This window comes from Bufo gargarizans, chromosome 10, assembly GCF_014858855.1.
Source record: "Bufo gargarizans isolate SCDJY-AF-19 chromosome 10, ASM1485885v1, whole genome shotgun sequence".
Classification (NCBI taxonomy): Eukaryota; Metazoa; Chordata; class Amphibia; order Anura; family Bufonidae; genus Bufo; species Bufo gargarizans.
Genome location: NC_058089.1, coordinates 111,228,460 through 111,240,521, shown reverse-complemented (window position 1 = coordinate 111,240,521; position 12,062 = coordinate 111,228,460). Strand labels below are relative to the sequence as shown.

The 12,062-nt window shown below is 44.9% G+C and overlaps 2 protein-coding genes across 2 annotated transcripts in view; one reads left to right on the top strand and one right to left on the bottom strand.

The window, feature by feature from the left end:
• LOC122920828 (serine/threonine-protein kinase Nek11-like) overlaps window positions 1-2,199 on the top strand; it is a 202,856-nt gene extending 200,657 nt beyond the window's left edge. Inside the window, exon 16 of the mRNA XM_044270580.1 lies at window positions 1,971-2,199. Within this exon, the coding sequence (XP_044126515.1) occupies window positions 1,971-2,199 (229 nt within the window). The remainder of the gene's footprint in view (window positions 1-1,970) is intronic.
• Window positions 2,200-9,179: 6,980 nt separating this feature from the next.
• Window positions 9,180-12,062, bottom strand: part of CPNE7 (copine 7) — a 43,245-nt gene continuing 40,362 nt past the window's right edge. Inside the window, exons 12-15 of the mRNA XM_044270128.1 lie at window positions 11,168-11,219; window positions 10,761-10,894; window positions 10,437-10,673; window positions 9,180-9,317 (exon numbers count right to left, since the gene is read on the bottom strand). Coding sequence (XP_044126063.1) covers window positions 9,180-9,317; window positions 10,437-10,673; window positions 10,761-10,894; window positions 11,168-11,219 — 561 coding nt within the window. The remainder of the gene's footprint in view (window positions 9,318-10,436; window positions 10,674-10,760; window positions 10,895-11,167; window positions 11,220-12,062) is intronic.

Genomic DNA, 12,062 nt, shown 5'->3' with positions numbered 1-12,062 from the left:
AGTGCTGGATACCTGTGTGTGTGTGTTGTCTGTTACGGTGTCCTGTTTGGTGTGTGGGCACCTGTACTTATGCTCGGGTTCCAGTCGTGGTGGCAGCGGCAGGTAAGTGAGTTTTCCGGTGTTCTTACCTGCCGATCCAGATGCTGCATATGGTCCTTTCCTTTCCACCTGTTACTAGGCAGCTGGAGACTCCGGTTCGTCTTAGTCCCTGAGAAACCAGTTGTCTCCTATTTTTGACCCCTATGCCAGGGATCGTCAGGGTCAGCAGGATCCAGGTTCTAGTGCATGAGCCCTCCCACCTTCAGGGTTTGCTCATGCGGTCAGGAGATCAGGGTCAGGATTACGGCGGCTGTAGGTTGTGGCCTGCTCCCTTCATTGTTGTCTGGCCTAGTAACAGTTCCCATTATATGGTGGGGGGTTTCCCCCACTCCCCACCTAGACAAGTTGCAGGACAGTGAAGTCAGAGCAGCTATGACCTACTTGCAGGGCAGTGAAGTCAGGGCAGCTACAATCTAGTTGTGGAATCAGTGGCGCAGTCTTTAGTTGCAGAACAGCACAGTCAAAGTAGCCACAATTTAATTGCAGGGTGGCGCAGCTTAATACAAATATTTCCAGGATTTAGGGAAACCAAAGAAAATCTTTCTTCATTTAGGGGGCATTGGACGTGTGAATCAGCCGAGCAGCAGGGGTGACTACATTTTCTCACCCCTGGAGTAGAACATATCGCAGTAGACATATGGTGTCATTAAAATAGCATTGTGTTACTGAATAAATCAGATGAGTTATCACCACCACCGCGGTGCAGGAGTGGGACTACCTAAAATGCAGAGGTTTTCATGGACTAAAAAATACAATTGTGCCCATGAGGGAAATTAAAACTTAACAGGAGAAGACATATATTTTAGTTAGCGGATATAGAGACAACTATGCTCAAATTAATATTTTTCATCCACCTTCACCTCAGATTAAAGGGGTTGTCTTATGAAGGCAACATCTGTCCATATGCTCTATTGGGACACATAAATATTATAAAAGGCGTTCCCCCACTCAGGACCCCCATGAGCTAAAACAGAGAACAGCTTCGGTGAACCTGGCCCATCCATGCATTGAATGATCAGCCGTTCACTTGAATGGACATCATGTAATGCAGATGCAGCTTTCCTGATGACTGAGGGAGTAGAGAAGTTGGATCTGCAGCGATCATCCCCTACATAAGACCACAATGTTCTGCTGCTACATCACAACTAATGATAGTCAATATGGTTGCAACCTGCAAGTTACCACGACATGACATTCTGCAAAATCCAAACCTGCTGGATTTCATGGTGACCACAATCAACTATCATAAGTTACCATTTTGACATTGCAATCTTAAGACACCATGTAGCCTTAAAGGGTTTACGAAAGAATGGAGGGAAGTTTTGGCAAACCCTTCCACTTGACCAGACCTCTAAAGGGAAGTTTACTTACCTGCATCCAGGTCCTGGCTCCCTGCTCCTTCTCCTCCCAGCCTGGGATGCTCTGCTGGCAACATTTGGTTTGACTGCCACAGCCAATCATTGGCTGCGGCGGTGACTGGTTCCCCTTACGTCATGACAAATTGTCATATGATGGAAGGACATCTAGTCTACGCCACGGCCAGTGATAGGCTGCGGCGATGTCAAACCGGATGTTGACATTAAGGGAGCATAGCAGAGCATCACAGGCTGGAAGGAGAAGGAGCAGGGAGCCAGCAATGGGATGCAGGTAAGTAATGCAGGTATGGAGGGGGGAGGGGGGGTTGCCCAAAAAAAAACCATTCTTTCACAACCCCTTTAAACTTTAAGAAATGGTTGCCTTAGGAGATCTGAGGCAACACAAATATGAGGTAGTGTATATTGGCCCCAAGTCCTGGCCCAACCATGTTCCCCATTTATATCTTATTGTAAATTTTAGGTCTGGTCATGCTGAATATTGGTTTTTGTGCTCAGGGAATGTGTTCGGCTGCTGGGAGAAGACGCCTTTCTGGAAGTTTACAATTACTGGAAACAAGTCTGCAACCAGCAGGATCCGGACACTGTGGAGATAGAAGACGAGACTCTGCGCGAACCTCAAGTCATGAAGCTGCATCCTGATCCCTCCTACAAAGTGCAGCAGCTCCTGTTCTTAGAAGAACGGATAGAAGCGGAGTCCCCGGAGCCCTCCTTTACATGGCTATAGGGCTTTATTTTTAAGTCACGTCTACGTTGCGTTCATACTGTGGTCCTGAACTGATCAGTCTTTGAAGTTGCCCATAGATGTGAAATATGGTTTCCTATATGTGTCTGCTGTATTACTGTCAGTGCAATACTTATATCTCCGGAGCCACAGATACAGACTGTGGGGCCCACTGGAATCCAACCAAGTTATAGGGAATGTATGACCTGTATTTTTCACTAATTAAAACCAAGTAGTGATCCATATCCGTTTTTTTCGAATATGTTTTTATTTTCAGATTTTTCCCCCCATTCTATCTTCTCTGCATAAAGAGTTGCAGCAGTCACATGACCCCTAGGAGCCTATAGCCTGGAGATGATTCATTGACTTGTGTGACCTGGGTCATTGTGCAGGGAGGGTGAGGGGCTGAGCTGTGACCGTTATATATTTTGAATGCTGGATCCTGGGTTATCTATATATTATAGAGGTGTCATCTTTCATTGTAATCCTACCTCAGTGACCAGAGTGAAATCTGCTTCTTTTAGTCTCATTATCACCACAGGCCCCAGTGGTCACGTATTTGAACGATATGTCACTGCTGAGACGTATCGTTAAAGCAGATGTGACCACTAAGGTCTGTAATTGGTCACGGATTTGTGCCACTTTCTGATCCTGTCGGGACCGGAAGTGGCCAGAAACAGGGCATGATGGGACTGCAGACAGATGAGTGTGTTTTTTGTTTTTTAAGGGGCAAATGTTAGGACCATAGGAGTTGTTAGCTCCTAGACCGGACAACCCCTTTAAGAACAAAGTTTAATCACCACAAGGTTCTATGTTGAGCCAGATTCGCTTCAGTAGAACCATGGGAAGGGGGCGTCTTATGACGCCATGCAGATATTAAAGTGTAGAATGCAATCTGTCCTACAGGGGCGCACCACCAATGAGGCGATCGCCTCAGGCAGCACCAGGTAGGGGTAACATGGGGGGCGGCTGAAGCGAAGGGGTTAGGTTAAGAAATTGGCTTTGGGGAGGGGGCGCGCCATTTCAGTTTTCGCCTCAGGCAGCAGAAAGGCTAGGTGCACCCCTGCGCACGTAGGTCCCTTAGATCTCTGTATATGTTTCTCCTGGTTCACACTCACGACTTGCGCTCTTGTCTTTATCCAGATGCTTTCGTTATTAGATTTCCAGAGCCCATGTCTCCTAATCCTACTTTACCCCAAGCAGCCGCGCTCATACTTCCAGTCACTGCAGCCATCTAAATTAAATCTAAGGTTCTCCTGAGCGTCCCGAGGACAGAGACGCGGAGCGCACAACCCAGTAATAAAGCCCTAATCTGCTGGTACAGCATCATCCCCCCAATGTAATCACCACAATGGAGGTCACTGACACCTCTGACACAAAAGGCTCTCGGGCGCAGATGACTTTTTGCAGCAAATAAAGAAAGGTCTATAAAAATGTAAAATGAAATCTGAGCCGCCGGCGGCAGAGACGTCTCAGAAATCTCCATTTAGCATTTGTTTGCTGATACATGTCGGGAACGTAGAAAATGTAAGACACGCATTAAATTGCGTATCCCACCAGTAATGTCAAAAATGCAAATCAGATATCATATAATACATGGCAATCTATTTGTAACAAACTTAGAACCAGCCTTGTACCTCGCATGGATCCGGAGATCTGCAGGTTCATTGCTGCTAGATGTATTTCAGGGTGGCAACTCAGGGGGCATGTCCTTTCTGCTGAAGCTGGCAGCAAATGAAGGATGGAAACGAGCATGTGTGACACAGCACGAAATGTGTGCGCTTCTCTCCCTTTGTTCTAGGGATCGGTGGGGGTCTCAGCACTCAGACCCCTAGCGATCACAACTTTTGATATGTCTCTATAACATATCAAAAGTTGTGTGAAAAGTTAGTGACACTTTAAATCCTAGAAAGCCCCTTTAAGGGTGCATTCACCGTTTAGCTTTCCGTTTTTTTCCTGATCCGTCAGAAGAAGAGATAGAGGAAAAAAAACTGATCCTGTTGCATCAGTTGTCATCCGTTTAAGCTATTTCCGTCTGAGATCCGTTTTTTTTAGATATAAAAAAAGTCCCGCATGCAGTATTTTTTTTTTCCTGTCTAAAAAAACGGATCTCAAATGGAAATGGTTCAAACAGATGACAACTGATGCAACAAGATCCGTTTTTTTTTTTTTTTTACAGGATCCTGTTTTGTATTCTCTCTTTCTTCTTCTGACGGATCAGAAAAACGGAAAGCCAAACGGTGATGTGAATGCACCCTAAGGCCTCTTTCACACTGGCGTGTGGGCCCCGTTGCCGTATTGCGGACCGCATTTGCGGATTCGCAATACACAGGTGCCGTACCGTGGGCATTCCGCATCACGGATGCGGACCCATTCACTTGAATGGGTCCCCAAATCCGGAGATGCGGAATGGTGCGGAACGGAACCCTACGGAAGCACTACGGAGTGCTTCCGTGGGGTTTCGTCCCGTACTTCCGTTTCGCAAAAAGATAGAACATGTTCTATCTTTTTGCGGAACGGCCGGATCGCGGACCCATTCAAGTGAATAGGTCCGCTCTCCGCTGCGGCTGCCCCACGGACTGTGCTCGTGCATTGCGGCCTGCAGCATGACCACGGGGCACACACGCCAGTGTGAAAGAGGCCTAAAAAGGGATAGCAAGCAGTAGCAACCGGTGCATGTGTCTTGGATTCTGGCCAAGTCACTTTGCCTTGGGTGAAGAAGAGTCAAGCTATGGTTCTGGAAACCCCCCCCCCCCCCAAACTACCATGTGGCGGGTGTAACACTGGTGTCTTCTTATATTAGTGGGACACCTGGGCATCCTCAGGAACCAAGACCCAGTTCAGCTGCCAGTTCTGCCCCTCTCGCACCTACACCTACGATTTCCGTTTTTTCAAATGAAGTCTGGTCTGCTGCATCGCAATGTGCAGACAGATATATTTTTAGATCTAGATATTTGGTGACAGGATATAGTATACAGCATACGTGTGTCTACCAAGCGTCTAAACGCAGGAGTCTAGTGCATGAAGTCTGCAGGAGGAGAACCCTTAGCACATCTCTGTAGGATCAGGAGGGAGGGAGGGAGACTGGAGCCTGATCACAGCTTATAATCACAGGATGTCTCCGATCGGGAAATCTGAGCCTGAGGAAACTGCTGACAAGAACTTGGCGTGAAAAACAAACCCACAGAAACCGCTAAACGGATTCATCTCTCATAGGCTTGTCTAGCTGCAGGCGAGGATGTCCATATCGCCACATGTTTATGCCAACATGTTTAGTGAAGGGGTGAAAAAACGGTGTCAAGGCCTTGGATTTGCTGATGCCTTCACCTAGTTGAAGACAGTTTGCTAAAAACTGCAGGAGCACATTACAGTCTCATCGATGACATATGGCGAGATATCATCTAGGGGGAATTTGTTCTACCAGATGCTAAGTACCAAAGGATAAATGCTACAATGATGGTAATGATTGTGCTCATCAGAACTTCTGGAGGCTGACGTGGAGTACGCGAAGCATGTGGACTTCAGCCGTATGTTTAACAGGGAAAAGACCAGGACTAATGACCTGAGGAGAGTCCATTTGGGCCATCATAATGCAAGTTGGAATGACAGCGGCAGCAATATAGACCAGATCTTTAGACGAGATTTAATGCTAGGAACTCTTGATAATGGTTATCTATGGGTGGTGTAAAAATGTACAGGGCTCCCCCTCGCCAAGGGTTCTGTACCTATACAGGTAATCCACACAGCAGGACCCTATGGACAGAGTCCGTATGGACTTCTGAGAATTCTCTGCTCTACTCTCTGCATCATCCAGAGTCTGATGGAGCATGCCATGATGTATTCTGCACAAATCCGACAGAAGCCAACCCCTTGTGAAGTCATAGCCATGCAGAGCTACAGCAGAGGGGTCATGCATCCCCAATAGCAGCCATATTACAGGGCTGTACATAATTGAATATGGCGGCATGCACTTTGGAGCTTTATAGCTCTTCTCCCTTACAATTGATTGGATGGGGGTGGAACAAGACCGCTTTCCTACTACAATGGGGTGTAGTGGCATGAGCAAGCATCAAGGGGGAGCATATTACTGCTTTAAGGCCTACATCTTCATCCTGGTGCTGGATTGGAAGGGGCTGGAAAGGTAAGGTAAGTTTTTTTTTCCATTGTTTCAACTGCATCCCAGTCCTTAGACCAAAAAGAGTTGTGCACCCCCTGCTTTAAAGGGATTAAGTCATAGATTTCTTTAGATTACAAGGATATTCCAACTACTACAAGCATTCCCATATGCACTGAATAATGGGGAACTGTTAGATCAGTGGGGATGTCACTACTGGGACCCCAACCAATTAGGAGATGAGGGGTCCTGTGTCCCATGTACCCCATATGGAGCAGTGGCTGAGCATGCATGCTGCCTCTCCATTCATTTCTATGGGACTGCCAGAGGGTACCGAACTAGGTCTGAATGGAGAAGCAGTGTGCATGCCCAACTAGCACTGCATTCAAACACAGGATCCGTGTTCCCAACAGTGCGACCCCCACTGATCTAAAAGTTAACCAGTGGATATGTACAGTATGTGATAAGGCCCTGTGCCCCCTCCCCCAGATTTTAGTCATCTGTCAGTGAACAGGGGCCCGACCTCAGTGACCACTTGTGTAAAGTAAATGGAGAAAGCCATGATAAGCCATCAGTAGAAACCTGATGTCACGCCGGTGACAGGTTTGAGAAGGTCTGAAAGAATATCTGCACATTAGTGATCTGACAGCCTCTTTTGGTTTCACGTTGTCTGTGTTTTGCTGGTATGTCCACACCTCTTGTTCAGGTGTGGATCATGTGACCTTCACCTCCCCCTATTTAGTCTGACTTTACCCATCACTCCTTGCTCTGGATAGCTTCATTTGTTTTTTGGAAGAGCTGGCGTGTGGTTCATGGTGGAGTCCTGTTCGTCCATTATCCATCAGCCTCAGAAGTTAAGTGTTCTGCTTGTTGTGTTTTGTATTCCCCCCCACCTTTGTTGTTTACTAGGCCTCAGCGAGACGCTGGTTCCTTCACCAGGGAAGGAGCGGGTTGTCTCTGCCCGCTCATTACTATTAGGGCAACTGAGGGCCACTAGGGTTTTCTAGGTTCCTGTGTATGGGCATCTCTACTATCGAGAGGTGCCCATACGGATAGGAGTTAGGGCCAGGAGCAGGGTTTTATAGGTGGTGACCCTTTTCCTTCCCTAGCGGTGCGGCCTAGTGTCTTTTCCCTTCCTTCTTGTTGTCCTTTAGTGTTCTCCCCTACAACATCCGTGACACCTGACCATTGGAGATTGCAAACACCAAGGAAAGTAGACCAGGCTTGAAGAGAGAGAACAGAATACTTTATTGGAGCAGTTATGTTTTCTTCCAGGACACAAATACGAGACGCATGCAGACCTCACAAAAGCGCCAACATGTAGTATAGAGGTGCAAACATGGGCCCTTCTAACTGCTACAATACGAGCGGATAACTGTACATGCATTGAAAACGCGAAACAATAGGAAGAGTCAATGCATCTCATAGCCTGAGACAGTCCTCAGTATAACCTATTGTTGGCTTGAACATTAATAAATAAATGGATACATAGATATATCTGTATATGTGTATTCTGCATGTCTATCATCTATAATATACATTACTTTATCTTTCTGATCAATCTCCTCTGAAATTTTCACGTTTCACTTTAGTTAATTTTGGATTTTACACCCATCATAAAGTGACACGCTGTAAATCTGTAAAACTGGATTGGGTTCCTTATAAAAAAATGGGGCTGAAAGTTACAAACGCATAAAATCGGCTCTACTCGCAAGGATATGGAACGGAGGATATTCCTCGCCCGTTACTGTCAGAATAACGGAACATGAATTGTTTTTGAAAAAATGTTAAGGAAGATCCACTTGTCATTGGCTTTCATTTTGGAAAGGTCAAGGCTGAAAGGTGTATGAGAAGCATAGCGAGAGGTCTCCTTACCATTCATCCACACACCTCACATCAAGTTCCAGCAGAGTCTTCAGCAAATGGCTTCAGAGACTCCTCAAGCTTTTCCTTTCCTTGCAACACTCCCCCAGACTTGCTATTAGATGTGTTAATCTGACAGATATCAAAAGTGAAGTCACATAGACTTGTGTGCTCATGCAAGCCAAAGAGACCCCAAGAGATCCCTTTGTAGATAATTTTAATGAGCCACCATGTGCCTGATAACTCAGATTTCTACGGGCCCTTCAGTCTATGACTCCACCGATATAAAAAAAACATGTAAAATAAGCACTAATGAAGTGTTACGTCGAGCATATAAAAGGCTTGCTTTTCAAAAGGAATACGCTCTGCTATGTCAGATCTTTCCCTAGAAGAATAAAACTAGAAGACGGAAATTTGCCGGATGAACAGAATTCCACTGTGACTTCTGCCTACAAAAAGCCTCACAACATAAACTAAGAAAAGAAGACGATGTCGCCAGATTATTCACTGCTTGACCTCAAATGTGGTGATGTGGTGGAACAGTAATGGTGGCCTAAGTGCTGGATAATAGAAGCTCCAATCACAAAACTGAATATTACAGCACCTCCCATAATATGTATCGAAATGTAGATGAAGATGCTATAGGTCCCACAACAACAATCTAGTGTCTAGAAGACTTTTCCCACCAGTCCTTATGAAGTATTTTCTACATTCAGAGAGAAGGACCAAAGTCTTCCCAAATATAATCAGAACACTAAGTATAGTAGATGGTGGCTCTTCCAAAAGATAAGGTCAACCAGTGCATTATGTGTCCATAATAATCATTGTCCTGCACTGATAGGGTAATGACTAGGGTTATTCCATCAGCAACTGCAGTAATCGGTGGGAGGTCTGTCTGGTCCATCGGATGGCATTGAACGATGGTTGGTTTATTGAGAAGTACAAGCTTTATCATCTTTCCAATGAAGGATCGGGGGATGTTGCTTAGGACAGCAGAGGACTGGACTCATTGAGGAGAATTAAGAGCAGAGTCTGGAGAATCTTCCTGTGGGCAGCGGGGAGGGAAGACTTTGTAGCTGTAGTACTCTACTACTTGTTTGGGCACTTCAGCCAGGACACATTTTGCCAAGGCAGCCGGTGAAGCCTGAAATACAAAAATGATGGTTGAGAGAATCATTTACTACCATTCCTCTATGGATTTTGGGAAGTGGTAGTCTTCTTATCTTAGCAGAAAATTTTTAAATGTGCAGCAAACTTTATATCGTCCTAATTTTCAACGAACCAACCACTGGAACTCTTAAAGAGGTTCTGCCTCTGATATAAATGTATCCCACCCAACAGATATTGTTGTGATATCACTTCTCCCAAATACCACAATTTATCAAAACTGCTACTGCACACTGTGACAAACCAGTTTCGATTTTCAGTTGCTGTTGGTTATGTCCTTCTTTGGAGCCTTATAAAGTAGGACGTAGGAAGTCTCATTGGTAACTACAAGGGGGGTGATTAGTATCACATGATCTGCTGATGTCAGCACACATCTCATTGCCATAAGACATGATTGGACAACAGTCAAATGGCAAACCAGGAAACATGGGGGATAAGAGAAAACTCCAAATGGGGTAAATAAAATAAAAAACTGTCCAAGAAGACTTTAGAGTGGGAAGCAGTGGATGGCACAACCCCTTTAGCATGAAAATAACATAAACATAAAAATTATTTGGCAGAATGGTATCGGTAAGATTTTAGCGGTAGGAATCATGTCCTCAGGGGCAGGCAGTAGGTCCTTGCAGGTAGACAGGTTCTTAGGGTGTAAATGATCTAGGTATGTATATACATGCCGGTTATGCTGCAGGTTTTCCATCCGAATATGTGGCCAGAAAGTCTGCAGCATGCCAAGATATGTTCAATACAATGTGGACTGTGCTGACCCTTGGATGTTTGCCATGGATTTGCAGCTCAAACTGCCGCCAATCCACACACATATTAGCCCCCATTCAAATCTGGTATGAAGTTATCGCGTGTGAACATAGCCTTATAGTAGTAGCAGCTGAGCGGTGGATGAGATTTCAACAAATCTTAGAAAAAAATCTGCTAGGACACATCACGGATCTTGCCATGAATTCACGGCAATATCTGCAGTAGAATATCCGTGGTGGACAAACCCTTAGTGTTCCAGTGGGCCTCAGGAAAAAACAGGTGATACTACATGACAGAAGGTTATATGATGTTCTATTATGTTTAAAGGCCATAAAAAACTTACATTTTTGAATTCTCTAAATGGAACAAACTGGACGATGTCTCGGAGAACTGGTTCCCCTTTGGGTGCTCTCAGAATTCCATCATCCCCATCAAGAATCTGCATGTCGGTGAAGTCTGCATTTCCAACTCCCACAATGATTATGGACATAGGCAAGTAGGATGCACGCATGATAGCCTCTCTGGTATCTGCCATATCTGTTACCACTCCATCCGTGAGTATGAGCAGAATATAGTATTTCTGTAACAAGAGACACATGTGATGACGATACAGACATTTGCTGGAATTGGTTGATCATTTTTGCAGAATTTATGCCTTATCACCCACCGAAGCCTCTTTAGTTCTCTCCTCTTCTGCTGCCAGCCTTGCCACCCTGGATATGATAGGTGACACATTTGTAGGGCCATACAGCTGAATTTTAGGGAGGCAATTCTGGTATGATTCCACTATGCCTTGAATACCTACAAATAATTCAAAAGAAATATCGGATGTGACATCTTGCATAAGTGACATTTTATATAGACCTTTTGGTAAGGACCTATTATGTTATTTTTCTACTTTCTATTCCCTCTAAATGTCATATGATCAAAAGTTGTCATCCTCTCGTAGCCTTTCTCAACCATTCTCTAAGGGGCATGTGCTACTGCTATCATTTATATTGCATAAAAAATAAGAACTCGTGGAAGTTGTTGAATTTAGTGTAATTGTGGTTTTGGGTTACTTTTATTCCTTACCTTCACATTCATCATCATCAGGGTTGAAGTTGATAGCAAAATCATGTGAAACCTGGAAATGAACAGACATGATGAGAAGGAAGGTGAGGAGAACCATAGCTTCTTGGCTTGACACAACTGTGTTGAAGGATCCAATATCTTGTTCATCTACAAGAAGGTCCTTCATGGGACATCTTTGCCTTAACACAACAATGTTGAAGGATCTCCCAAGTCTTGTTCTACCAGTTCATCTACAAAAATGTCATTTATAAGACACCCTCGTACATAACTTGCTTACCCTTGTCTGTCAAAAATAAGTACACAGGACATCACACTCCTTATGAGAACTGTGGCTATTTCCTGCCATCCTTTCATGAGTAGATGCTAATTCTTTCAGAAAGCAGTACAGAGTTAAAGACAAAAGAGAATGACAAGCAGCTTGTGAGCCGCGAGGAGCTAATGTCAAGGATTCGTTGGCATAGTCGCCTGGTGTGCAAGGTCAGGAAGTGACACTGATATATGAAATGCATGAGTGTAGTGACAGAATGAGAGCATCGGAGGATCTGCACCGATAGAGTGGAAAAAATATCCAAACACTCAAGAGGCTCCAAGGAACCAGCAAGAGGATGATGCTCCCATTGGCTGATTTCATATCTTAGACCACCAGGACAGGTCAGTATTTGAGCCTTGAGGAGGTGGCTACTTTCAGTATAAGTAAAGTTGTCATTACAGCAATGCCTCAAGACATGACAAGAGTGAGATAATGTAGCAGACCTGTAATATTCATGTCTGACTTCCCTGGGGGATATACACTTGACTTAAAGGGGTTGTTTAGAATTAGAAAACTGGTGTAAGAAAAGAGAGGGGGGCACTGTAGCTATGGTGGCCATAGTGTTAGCTGAATGCTGGTTGTAGC